We start from the raw sequence: 12,668 nt of genomic DNA, 5'->3' as shown, positions 1-12,668 counted from the left end.
GTCATGAAACAAAGGCTGGTATATTTTATTGTCTGTATTGTGCAGTTTATGGGCTGTTGCCTGTCTGGCCTCAGATGTCTTCGGCACCACACAGAGCCAGCAGGGCATGTTGGTACTCTCCTTTCACAGCCTCCTGTGGGGAAGAGAGAGAGAGATGGGTGATCGGGGTACGAGAGACTCGGTGTTGCCCAGCCTTGGCCAACAGGGCCACAGTGGAGGTGGGGAGAGGAAGGAAAAAGTGGATGAGAGCAGGACTGGGGGGGGAAGAGACCAGTTGGGTGGGGAAGAGAGAGAGAGAGAGAGAGAGCAGGACAGTTGGGTGGAGGAGAGAGAGAGCGAGCACAGGACAGTTGGGTGGGGAAGAGAGCGAGAGAGAGAGCAGGACAGTTGGGTGGAGGAGAGAGAGAGCGAGCACAGGACAGTTGGGTGGGGAAGAGAGAGCAGGACAGTTGGATGGGGAAGAGAGAAAGCAGGACAGAGCTGTTGTAGAGACGGGTCTGACCTGCAGGGTGGAGTAGAGCGAGCGGCCGTGCTGGCGGTGGAACTGCACCCTGACGCTCAGCAGGTCCTCTTCACTGCGCGGCACGAGCACCCGGAGCAGCGGCCCGGACTGCTGCCCCACGCCCTGCACACACACCCCAACACCGTTATACACCAACCACACCCCCCCCCCCAACACCGTTATACACCAACCACACACCCCCCCCCAACACCGTTATACACCAACCACACACCCCCCCCAACACCGTTATACACCAACCACACACCCCCCCCAATACCGTTATACACCAACCACACACCCCCCCAACACCGTTATACACCAACCACACCCCCCCCCCCCCCCCCAACACCGTTATACACCAACCACACACCCCCCCCCCCCCAACACCGTTATACACCAACCACACACACCCCCCCAACACCGTTATACACCAACCACACACCCCCCCCCAACACCGTTATACACCAACCACACACACACACACACACACCGTTATACACCAACCACACACACCCCCCCAACACCGTTATACACCAACCACACACCCCCCCCCAACACCGTTATACACCAACCACACACACACACACACACACCGTTATACACCAACCACACACCCCCCCCCCCCCAACACCGTTATACACCAACCACACACCCCCCCCCCCCAACACCGTTATACACCAACCACACACACCCCCCCAACACCGTTATACACCAACCACACACCCCCCCCAACACCGTTATACACCAACCACACACACACCCCAACACCGTTATACACCAACCACACACACCCCCCCAACACCGTTATACACCAACCACACCCCCCCCCCCAACACCGTTATACACCAACCACACACACACCCCAACACCGTTATACACCAACCACACACACCCCCCCAACACCGTTATACACCAACCACACACACCCCCCCCAACACCGTTATACACCAACCACACCCCCCCCCCCAACACCGTTATACACCAACCACACACACACCCCAACACCGTTATACACCAACCACACACCCCCCCCCCAACACCGTTATACACCAACCACACACACCCCCCCAACACCGTTATACACCAACCACACACACCCCCCCAACACCGTTATACACCAACCACACACACCCCCCCAACACCGTTATACACCAACCACACACACCCCCCCAACACCGTTATACACCAACCACACACACCCCCCCCAACACCGTTATACACCAACCACACACACACACACACACACACACACCGTTATACACCAACCACACACACCCCCCCAACACCGTTATACACCAACCACACACACACCCCAACACCGTTATACACCAACCACACACACCCCCCCAACACCGTTATACACCAACCACACACCCCCCCCAACACCGTTATACACCAACCACACACACACACACACACCGTTATACACCAACCACACACACACCCCAACACCGTTATACACCAACCACACACACCCCCCCAACACCGTTATACACCAACCACACACACCCCCCCAACACCGTTATACACCAACCACACACACCCCCCCAACACCGTTATACACCAACCACACACACCCCCCCCAACACCGTTATACACCAACCACACACACACACACACACACACACAGTGCAACTGCTCACCTTCAGTGCTCGGTGCACGGTGTCCGCCAGCAACTCGGGCGTGTTTCTAATGGAGCGAACTGCAGCAGAGAGAGAGAGAGCAAGAGGGTCAGAGTCAGACTGTCTCACTCGATCAGTCACACACACACAGCGCCTCACCCAGGATCAGCAGGCCCAGTCGCAGGTCCCCAGAGAAGGCGGCCTGCACCGTCTCCTCAACAGAGCGGCCCGCCAGACTCTGGAAGCAGTCAAACACTGAAGAGAGGGAGCGAGAGAGAGGGAATGAATAATAGTAAAAAATATAGATCCTTGAAATGCACATATTTATATAGAAGATAACCAGCATTAACAGCATGCTCATTAGTTCACAAGTAATGAACTAATGCCTGACAGGAAGTACTGTAGCACCCCCCCACCCACACGGAGTGAGAGCCCCCCGCCCCGCTGCTGGGGGTACCGCGGTTGAGGTGGTCAGCGTCCCTGTGGGTCAGCGTTCTGATCCAGGGCTCCGGAGACGGCTTCGACTTGGGCTTCACCGACTCCACTAGAGCCTGACACGAGGGGAGAGGAGAAAAACAGGAGAGAGTGACACAAGGAGAGAAAAGGAGGAGAGGAGAGACTGACATGAGAGGACAGGATTAAAACAGGAGAGATTGACACGACAGAAGAGAATAAGAGAGTGAAACAGGAGAGGAGGAGAGAGTGTGACGAGACGGAGCAGCCCCTCACCTTAGCGTCCCTCTGGATCAGCGGGTATTCGATCCCTCCGGCGATGTTCTCCCTCTGCTTCTGCGGGAGGAAGAGGAGGAGGGACATGGGTCAGAAAGGACCGCTCTGAGCAGGAGGAAGCAAGGGAGAGAATGGAGGGATGGCAGGACAGAGGGGGAGGTACCTGCAGTAGAGCCAGCAGCAGATCCCTGAAGCCCTGGCTGGTCTCACTGCGCACGTCCTCCTCCAGACTCCGCTGGAACTCTGCAAGACACAGTAAGAGTGAGTGAGAGTGAGAGAGAGAGAGAGAGAGAGAGAGAGTGTGGTGTCGTTACAGTGTGCTCACCCTCCCTGTAGGTGGCAGTGATGAGTTGCAGCTGCTCCGGCGATCGAGTGCATAGGATCTCCGCCAGGGTCTGCTCATCCGTCCCCAAACCCTACATGCACACGCACACAGGGTAATAAGCATTATCACAGTAGGACAGGGGTGTGCAGCAACATCCTGTGTGTGTGTGTGTCCCAGTCTTGGTCTCACCTCCATGGCGTTCCTGAGCTGGTGAGCGTCAAACACCGGGGGCGTCATCATGAGCCCCAGCAGCACTGCCTGCACCCCCCCAGAAAGCACCTTCTTCAGCCCAGGCACTAGCTCCTGCACCGGGGAGAGGATGGGGCAACATTTATAACATCATTCACCAGCAACACAGCAAGAGCAACACAAGCACGGACCACGGAGCGCATCTTCAGACGTAGGGGGCATAGAGTCAGCTCACCCAGCAAGACGTCAGTGCGTAGTCCACGGGCTGCTACTGAACTTGTGTAACCTATTGCATTCAACCTACACAACTGAGTACTACTAATGAAAACATGAATACAACTCGCATGCTTTAGTGCTCCTCAAGCTTCCCGTCTATGAGCACCTGTCATTCATTTCACTCACAAACTGACTGGCCAAAGCGGTCAGATTCACTTCCAGCCCAGTGTGACTAGAGAAACCTCAACAGCACGTCCTGCTGGTTTTTGTTCCAACTGAGGTCTTGATTGCTTGATTGAATCCTCAATTGCCCTAACAAAGCAATATACCATTCAATTAAGTAATTAAGACCTAGGTTGGAACAAAAACCAGCAGGGCAGGGGGTCCTCCAGGACCGGTTTGAAAACCCCTGCTTTAGCCAATAGCCTACTGTTAGTGTTAACGCTCAAAATGAATGTTGAAAAGTGTACATTGGAACATCAAAAACACAATGGAAATGCAATACATATGGTTGTTAATGCCACTTTTTATTTATCTATTTAAATACAATTAAACCATCAAAATACATACAATCTTTATCAAAATGCCAAAAGCATTGTCTCTTAACCAAAAGAATTAACAATTAATACACAAACACCAAGAACATCAATCTTGGCATGTGACAGATTATGCCAAATGTATTACGAGCAGTAAGTATTTTTCCAGCAGCGCTCAGTGTTGCCAACTCGCCGTTATCATTCAAATATACAAATGTTTGGGTCAACACACTGTGCACTGCCCATAATAATACTGTAATAAAATACATTTGACATTTGCGCTGGGGCGACTATTTTAAAACATTGTTACGCTGCATGTACAAAATATAGTGATTTAAAAATACTTATTTTACTCTATGCAAAGCTGTGGTTAAGCCTTGCCTAGTCTAATCATTAATCAGCTCATAAACGAGCGTGTTAATGGTGATTTTAATTTCCATACGGTTACACAGAGACACAAGTAACGCCCTTTCTAATAAACTGCACCATTATTGGCTGAAGCCGTTTTATGTGAGCCTGGAGTTATATTGGTTAAAATAGGCGAGTCTGCTCCTGTTGGCTAGAAAGACTCAAGTGGGTTTGGCACAGTGCCTGACTGACAGTTGGTCTGTCCGTCTGGAAGTTCATTGGTTTGTCTGTATTTGCATGGAAGTTGGTCATGCTGTCTGGAATTCATTGGGTTTTTTTCTAAGTGTGTCTGTTTATATTAATGAATAGCTACATTCATTACATTGGACACATTAATAAACTACTTGACAGATTCCTGGATTAATTTACTACTATATGACCAAACTGCCAGCTGAATGGCCAAATTGACGAATTTCCAAATTAATTTCCCAATGAACTACCAAATTGACGGACGAACACTTTTGGCACTCCAAACAGCTGGTCCTACCACAAAGTGCTCCGAGTTTAAAATGAATACATAAATAGGCTACATAAACCAACCTACCATCATCATCATCTGCTGTAGCAGGGCAATTATTTCCTTACATTATGTCAGAAAATATGTTAATATAGGTATAGGTAGGTATATAGCCTAATTAGCACATATACACTCACCTAAAGGATTATTAGGAACACCTGTTCAATTTCTCATTAATGCAATTATCTAACCAACCAATCACATGGCAGTTGCTTCAATGCATTTAGGGGTGTGGTCCTGGTCAAGACAATCTCCTGAACTCCAAACTGAATGTCTGAATGGGAAAGAAAGGTGATTTAAGCAATTTTGAGCGTGGCATGGTTGTTGGTGCCAGACGGGCCGGTCTGAGTATTTCACAATCTGCTCAGTTACTGGGATTTTCACGCACAACCATTTCTAGGGTTTACAAAGAATTGTGTGAAAAGGGAAAAACATCCAGTATGCGGCAGTCCTGTGGGCGAAAATGCCTTGTTGATGCTAGAGGTCAGAGGAGAATGGGCCGACTGATTCAAGCTGATAGAAGAGCAACTTTGCCTGAAATAACCACTCGTTACAACCGAGGTATGCAGCAAAGCATTTGTGAAGCCACAACACGTACAACCTTGAGGCAGATGGGCTACAACAGCAGAAGACCCCACCGGGTACCACTCATCTCCACTACAAATAGGAAAAAGAGGCTACAATTTGCACAAGCTCACCAAAATTGGACAGTTCAGATGGTAGAGTCAGAATTTGGCGTAAACAGAATGAGAACATGGATCCATCATGCCTTGTTACCACTGTGCAGGCTGCTGGTGGTGGTGTAATGGTGTGGGGGATGTTTTCTTGGCACACTTTAGGCCCCTTAGTGCCAATTGGGCATCGTTTAAATGCCACGGCCTACCTGAGCATTGTTTCTGACCATGTCCATCCCTTTATGACCACCATGTACCCATCCTCTGATGGCTACTTCCAGCAGGATAATGCACCATGTCACAAAGGTCGAATCATTTCAAATTGGTTTCTTGAACATGACAATGAGTTTGCTGTACTAAACTGGCCCCCACAGTCACCAGATCTCAACCCAATAGAGCATCTTTGGGATGTGGTGGAACGGGAGCTTCGTGCCCTGGATGTGCATCCCACAAATCTCCATCAACTGCAAGATGCTATCCTATCAATATGGGCCAACATTTCTAAAGAATGCTTTCAGCACCTTGTTGAATCAATGCCACGTAGAATTAAGGCAGTTCTGAAGGCGAAAGGGGGTCAAACACAGTATTAGTATGGTGTTCCTAATAATCCTTTAGGTGAGTGTATAATACACCAACAAAATCCAGAAAAACACAAAAAGTTATAAATTGATTTGCATGTTAATGAGGGAAATAAGTATTTGATCCCCTGTCAATCAGCAAGATTTATGGCTCCCAGGTGTCTTTTATACAGGTAACGAGCTGAGATTAGGAGCACTCTCTTAAAGGGAGTGCTCCTAATCTCAGCTCGTTACCTGTATAAAAGACACCTGTCCACAGAAGCAATCAATCAATCAGATTCCAAACTCTCCACCATGGCCAAGACCAAAGAGCTGTCCAAGGATGTCAGGGACAAGACTGTAGACCTACACAAGGCTGGAATGGGCTACAAGACCATCGCCAAGCAGCTTGGTGAGAAGGTGACAACAGTTGGTGCGATTATTGGCAAATGGAAGAAACACAAAATAACTGTCAGTCTCCCTCGGTCTGGGGCTCCATGCAAGATCTCACCTCGTGGAGTTTCAATGATCATGAGAACGATGAGGAATCAGCCCAGAACTACACGGGAGGATCTTGTTAATGATCTCAAGGCAGCTGGGACCATAGTCACCAAGAAAACAATTGGTAACACACTACGCCGTGAAGGACTGAAATCCTGCAGCGCCCGCAAGGTCCCCCTGCTCAAGAAAGCACATGTACAGGCCAGTCTGAAGTTTGCCAATGAACATCTGAATGATTCAGAGGAGAACTGGGTGAAAGTGCTGTGGTCAGATGAGACCAAAATCGAGCTCTTTGGCATCGACTCAACTCACCGTGTTTGGAGGAGGAGGAATGACCCCAAGAACACCATCCCCACCGTCAAACATGGAGGTGGAAACATTATGCTTTGGGGGTGTTTTTCTGCTAAGGGGACAGGACAACTGCACCGCATCAAAGGGACGATGGACGGGGCCATGTACCGTCAGATCTTGGGTGAGAACCTCCTTCCCTCAGCCAGGGCATTGAAAATGGGTCGTGGATGGGTATTCCAGCATGACAATGACCCAAAACACACAGCCAAGGCAACAAAGGAGTGGCTCAAGAAGAAGCACATTAAGGTCCTGGAGTGGCCTAGCCAGTCTCCAGACCTTAATCCCATAGAACATCTGTGGAAGAAGCTGAAGGTTCGAGTTGCCAAACGTCAGCCTCGCAACCTTAATGACTTGGAGAGGATCTGCAAAGAGGAGTGGGACAAAATCCCTCCTGAGATGTGTGCAACCTGGTGGCCAACTACAAGAAACGTCTGACCTCTGTGATTGCCAACAAGGGTTTTGCCACCAAGTACTAAGTCGAAGGGGTCCAATACTTATTTCACTCATTAACATGCAAATCAATTTATAACTTTTTTGAAATGCGTTTTTCTGGATTTTTTTGTTGTTATTCTGTCTCTCACTGTTAAAATACACCTACCATTCAAATTATAGACTGATCATTTCTTTGTCAGTGAGCAAACGTACAAAATCAGCAGGGGATCAAATACTTTTTTCACTCACTGTATATACATATATATATATATATATATATATATATACACAAACATACACACACACACACACACACACACACACACACATACACATAGGCCTATAGCCTAATTTAATCATTGTTTTTAATTGTTTTTGTTTTCCATCACCCTTCCCGGGTTTAGTTAAGCCATAACTGCATGTTTGCCAGATTGGAGATTTTTTTTTCTGTAAGTCTACCAACAATTAATTGCTTAATTTAAATCCTGAATTGACGTCCTGAATTGAATTGAAAACAATATACCATTCAATTAAGTAATTAAGACCTAGGTTGCATCAAAAACCAGCAGGGCAGGGGGTCCTCCAGGACCGGTTTGAAAACCCCTGCTTTAGCCAATAGCCTACTGTTAGTGTTAACGCTCAAAATGAATGTTGAAAAGTGTACATTCGAACATCAAAAACACAATGGAAATGCAATACATACGGTAGTTAATGCCACTTTTTATTAAATGCAAAATGTAAATAAATAAAATATATAAAACAGTATATTACTTCCATTTCACGATGAAGATCTTGCAGCCGATCGCTGCTTGCAAACTTCAAACTCCAGTATTACATTTTCTCGGTTTTGTGTTTAAAATAATTCTAACCTGTCACAAGCTCTCTGATGTCTGATTGGTTACGTGCCCTTTGGAGGCGGGACATATATGACATGCCTGATTGGGTAATTTACTTCTTGAAGGCGGGACTAAGCACAGTGACAGCGCAAGGAGCCTAATTAGGAAATGTGCAATATACTAAACGAAATATAATGCATATCATTATTCAGCATTGTACTGATATATTATCACTTGTTGTAATTAATACATGACTTCTTTATTTTTAGGATTTTGTCTCCACAAATGTCCATGTATAGCGCCAATAGTAGCCCGGGCCCGTTCGCCCCCCCCACTTCCGCGGTCCATGCACCAATCACAATCATAGATTTTTTAACCCTGGCCAGTAGAAAATCATCCCCCCCAGATCAAACATCTGTGCCTCTCTGCCCCCACCCCTTTCCCGAAGGTATTGCATGGTTGGCAGGTGGCACAGACACAGGGCTGCACACACAAGAGCAAATCCGACCACAGGCAAAGACGACAGACACAGAATACTTTGTAACAAATTTCCCGCAAGACGCATGGGCCCCTGTGCTGGCTCGGGCCCCAAGGGCTAGAGCACCGGTAAGCCCTTGCATTAAGTAGGGCCTGCATATGGGTGACCCAGTCGTGTAGAGCGCAGTGCAGTGAGGGTGGGGTACCTGGTTGGTGAGGGAGCGGTACACCTGGGCCACCTGCTGCCTCTGTGCGTTGGTGCGGTTGGTCAGGATTCTCACCAGCGTGTTCACATCTGCATCCAAACAACATCTGGATCAACGTCAACAACAGGTGCATCTTCCATTTCAATAACATCTGGACCAGCAACAACAAGAACAACAAAACAAAAAAAGCTCTAGCGAACAGCAGCTCTCGCTCAACGACAGCATCACCCACCTTTGTTCGTCATGGCGGCGGCCAGTGCCCGGGCGTCGCGCTCCGGGCGGAAGTTGACGAAAGGGCGGACTGTCCCCAGAGTGCCCCAGCACATCGCCTGAGACAGAGAGGGCACGAGGGTTTATCTTACAAGCTTCACATGGACAGGTGTAGTGGGTGCAGTCAAGCCAAATTATCATTTAGAGAGATCTTTCATTAAATTAAAGATATCTTCAAATCATTGTGATATCTGCAAATGACTTCCTGTATGTAGCCCAAGATTATCACTTCCTGTTCACTTGATCATTCATTTCTATGTAACTGAATGAGGAAACAGGACGTGATAATCTCAGCCAACATACAGGAAGTCATTTGAAGATGTCTCACACTGATGTCTTAATGATTTACATGTAAATTTAAGTAAATTATATATATTTAATTAGAGATATCTGCAATATATCTCTAATATAAGCTATATCTTTAAAAAGCACTTTAGATATCTGTAAATGGTTTAAAGATATCTGAATTTGAATTCAAGATATCTTGAAATAATTTAGAGATCTCTCTAAATATTTAAAGATATGTTGAAATGCATTTCGAGATCTCTCCAAATGATCATTTGGCTCCCATACAACTTACAGCCTCTGTCACAGGCATGGTCTCCAGGGCCTCCAGAAGATAATCCATCCCACAGTCTCTCAGGACCTGCAGAGGGAGAGAGAGAGAGGGAGAGGGGAAGGGAAACAAGTTTTGTGAGATGAACGGCTATGCAAGTAATCATGCAAACCTATTTTAATTTCAGCATGTAGATGAGCAGATCAGGGTGTAGAGTCAAATATAATCAAACTGTACACACACCACACTGTCCTGTAGCACTGACACTGGGAGACAGCCGTGGACAGTTTTAGGATGGGGCGAGGGCAATGTCTGGGATCTACTCAGGATTCTTAAAGAACAGCCCAGTTCTTTTTATATGCACTGTTTAGCACACGCACTCAGTCTAGTTTCACAGGAAGCTACAAGATCAGCCGCCCGTATTTTCCAAATCAGAAGTCAGTAGGGCTTTCCAAGGTTCAAAAATCACCGGACGCCAGACCAAAATACCCACTGACCGTTTCAGAAGAACGAAAGCCAGCTTGCGAAAAGAAGACTCGTCCCAAGTCCGATGGAATGACACCAAAAGACGTGCCGGAGAGCCCCAAAGACAAGCGAGAGGTCAGTTTGCAAAATGTAGGAGAATTGGTTTGCCGATTTGGAGACACTCAGCTTTAAAAGCGCAGGAGGAGAAGACTCCACAAGATTAGTGCCACCGAGACACACCACTCAAACTATGTTGAAATCTCAATCTCAAAGTCCGGTTGACTATTCTTCCAGACTCCTTTCCAAACCAGACGCCAACGCCACCTGTGGCAGGGATGCTGTCAAAGCAACCATCACAGAATTCAAGTAAAATAAACCTATTTTCACTTCAACACGAAAACACAATTCTCAACACAACACAAACATACGTAGGGCAGATTCAAAACTGCTTCAATCACTAATGATTCTTGCCTCCTTGTAAATGGTTTCATATGTATCGTTTTTGTACAGAGGGGAAAACAGCACAGCACCGCACCATCAATAAAGGACAGTTATCCACCTCCATGAAGGATCCCCCCACAATATGCCGACACAGCAACTCGAATTGGGGTAAACAAACTCAGAGCAACACCTGAACAGGGTCAGCAATGTCTTTACTCCCTGGAGCCATGGATGGAAACACATAAGTTTCCCCAAGAGCTTCACTACCAAAGTTTTGCATTTCTTCGCCACCCACCTACTCAATGAAGTTGGGCAACCACTCACTCACACAGATAACACACTAGGTGGTATAATAATGAGAGCATACAGTGCTGACACTCATACAAACACAACACTAAGTCCAGGTGTAATAATGGTTCGGTTCGGTTCTGTACTGACCTCCTGTGCGCTTCTCTCTCTCTCTCTCTCTCTCTCTCTCTCTCTCTCTCTGCTGCGGGTCGCACTGTGTGTTTACAGTGAGGGTGTGTTTGTGTGTGTTATGGGTATATGGTGCAAGTGTAGGAGACGCGCAGGCGCGGTGTGTGCGTGTGCGGAGGCCGGTGTACCAGGACTCCGTGGCCGGTTGTGCGGGTTTGACATCCGTGTGGAGAAGCGGGCGGGTCCGTGGACTCTGTGGACCTCCGGCGGGTGTGTGTGTGTGTGTGTGTGTGTGTGTGTGTGTGTGTGTATATTTGGTTATTATATTTATGGTCCCTCTACAGAGAGATAAGCAAATTCCACGCGTACTTCGACCACAAAGTCAACACCAAAGCAAATGGTCATAATAACGTCAACGCGCCGCACCTGGGCCCCCAACAACACACACACACACACACACACACACACACACACACACACAACACTGACAGCCTACAAAGAGACAAAGCACGTCGGGGCTACGGTTTTACTGAAAAGCTTTGATGTTAAGAAGCGACCCGCCGTGTTTGTCTCACGCGTGGAAAGCGCTGCGCTGACGTCATCAATGCGAGCCCCTCACTGCCCTTATTGGATCACACCGGCGCCTCTGACGTCAGCACTGCCTTCTTCACAGACGCCTGTGCTGCTGTCCGACGGGGTGCGCCAATTAGCTGCAAATGAGCCAATTAGAGGCTAATGAAGGCGAGCTCGACTCGGGGAATTAAGCACGGCGGCTCATGTAGCTTTCAACCCCACCTACTCGTACTCAGAGCCACTAGTCCCTCTCCATGAGAATCCAGATCCAGTCATAGGCGGGGATCTGGCCCTGATGGGGTGAGTTTCGGTGGTGGTCGGTTCTCTACCATGTCGGCTGGATTTGGGGGATCGCCCTTGCGGTCAGACACCGGGGGAGTGTCAGACCAGCAGCTCGGTGATAGAATCAAATAATTATAAAATCCCCCTTAATAACGCTATTAAGTAAATATGAATGAAATGCTATATACACTCACCTAAAGGATTATTAGGAACACCATACTAATACTGTGTTTGACCCCCTTTCGCCTTCAGAACTGCCTTAATTCTACGTGGCATTGATTCAACAAGGTGCTGAAAGCATTCTTTAGAAATGTTGGCCCATATTGATAGGATAGCATCTTGCAGTTGATGGAGATTTGTGGGATGCACATCCAGGGCACGAAGCTCCCGTTCCACCACATCCCAAAGATGCTCTATTGGGTTGAGATCTGGTGACTGTGGGGGCCAGTTTAGTACAGTGAACTCATTGTCATGTTCAAGAAACCGATTTGAAATGATTCGACCTTTGTGACATGGTGCATTATCCTGCTGGAAGTAGCCATCAGAGGATGGGTACATGGTGGTCATAAAGGGATGGACATGGTCA

At 47.8% G+C, this 12,668-nt stretch overlaps 1 protein-coding gene across 2 annotated transcripts; it reads right to left on the bottom strand.

The window, feature by feature from the left end:
* Position 1: 1 nt before the first annotated feature.
* Positions 2–11,445, bottom strand: anxa14 (annexin A14). Of its 2 annotated transcripts, none has more exons than XM_066721328.1 (13): positions 11,249–11,445; positions 9,929–9,994; positions 9,311–9,407; positions 9,079–9,167; positions 3,368–3,481; positions 3,179–3,269; positions 3,017–3,096; positions 2,854–2,913; positions 2,582–2,675; positions 2,284–2,379; positions 2,146–2,204; positions 503–625; positions 2–133 (listed from the first exon to the last, which is right to left on the bottom strand). In XM_066721328.1, exons 2-13 carry the CDS (start codon positions 9,974–9,976, stop codon positions 71–73), a joined length of 1,014 nt encoding a protein of 337 aa, XP_066577425.1. In that variant the 5' UTR covers positions 9,977–9,994; positions 11,249–11,445; the 3' UTR covers positions 2–70. The 2 variants fall into 2 exon arrangements, with proteins under 2 accessions (XP_066577425.1, XP_066577426.1); XM_066721329.1 differs by lacking the exon at positions 11,249–11,445 and adding an exon at positions 10,402–10,789.
* Between the last annotated feature and the right edge of the window lie 1,223 nt (positions 11,446–12,668).

This window comes from Amia ocellicauda, chromosome 14 (assembly GCF_036373705.1).
Source record: "Amia ocellicauda isolate fAmiCal2 chromosome 14, fAmiCal2.hap1, whole genome shotgun sequence".
Lineage (NCBI taxonomy): Eukaryota > Metazoa > Chordata > Actinopteri > Amiiformes > Amiidae > Amia > Amia ocellicauda.
The sequence above is the reverse complement of the archived record's forward strand: the minus strand, read 5'-3'. Positions and strand labels throughout refer to the sequence as shown.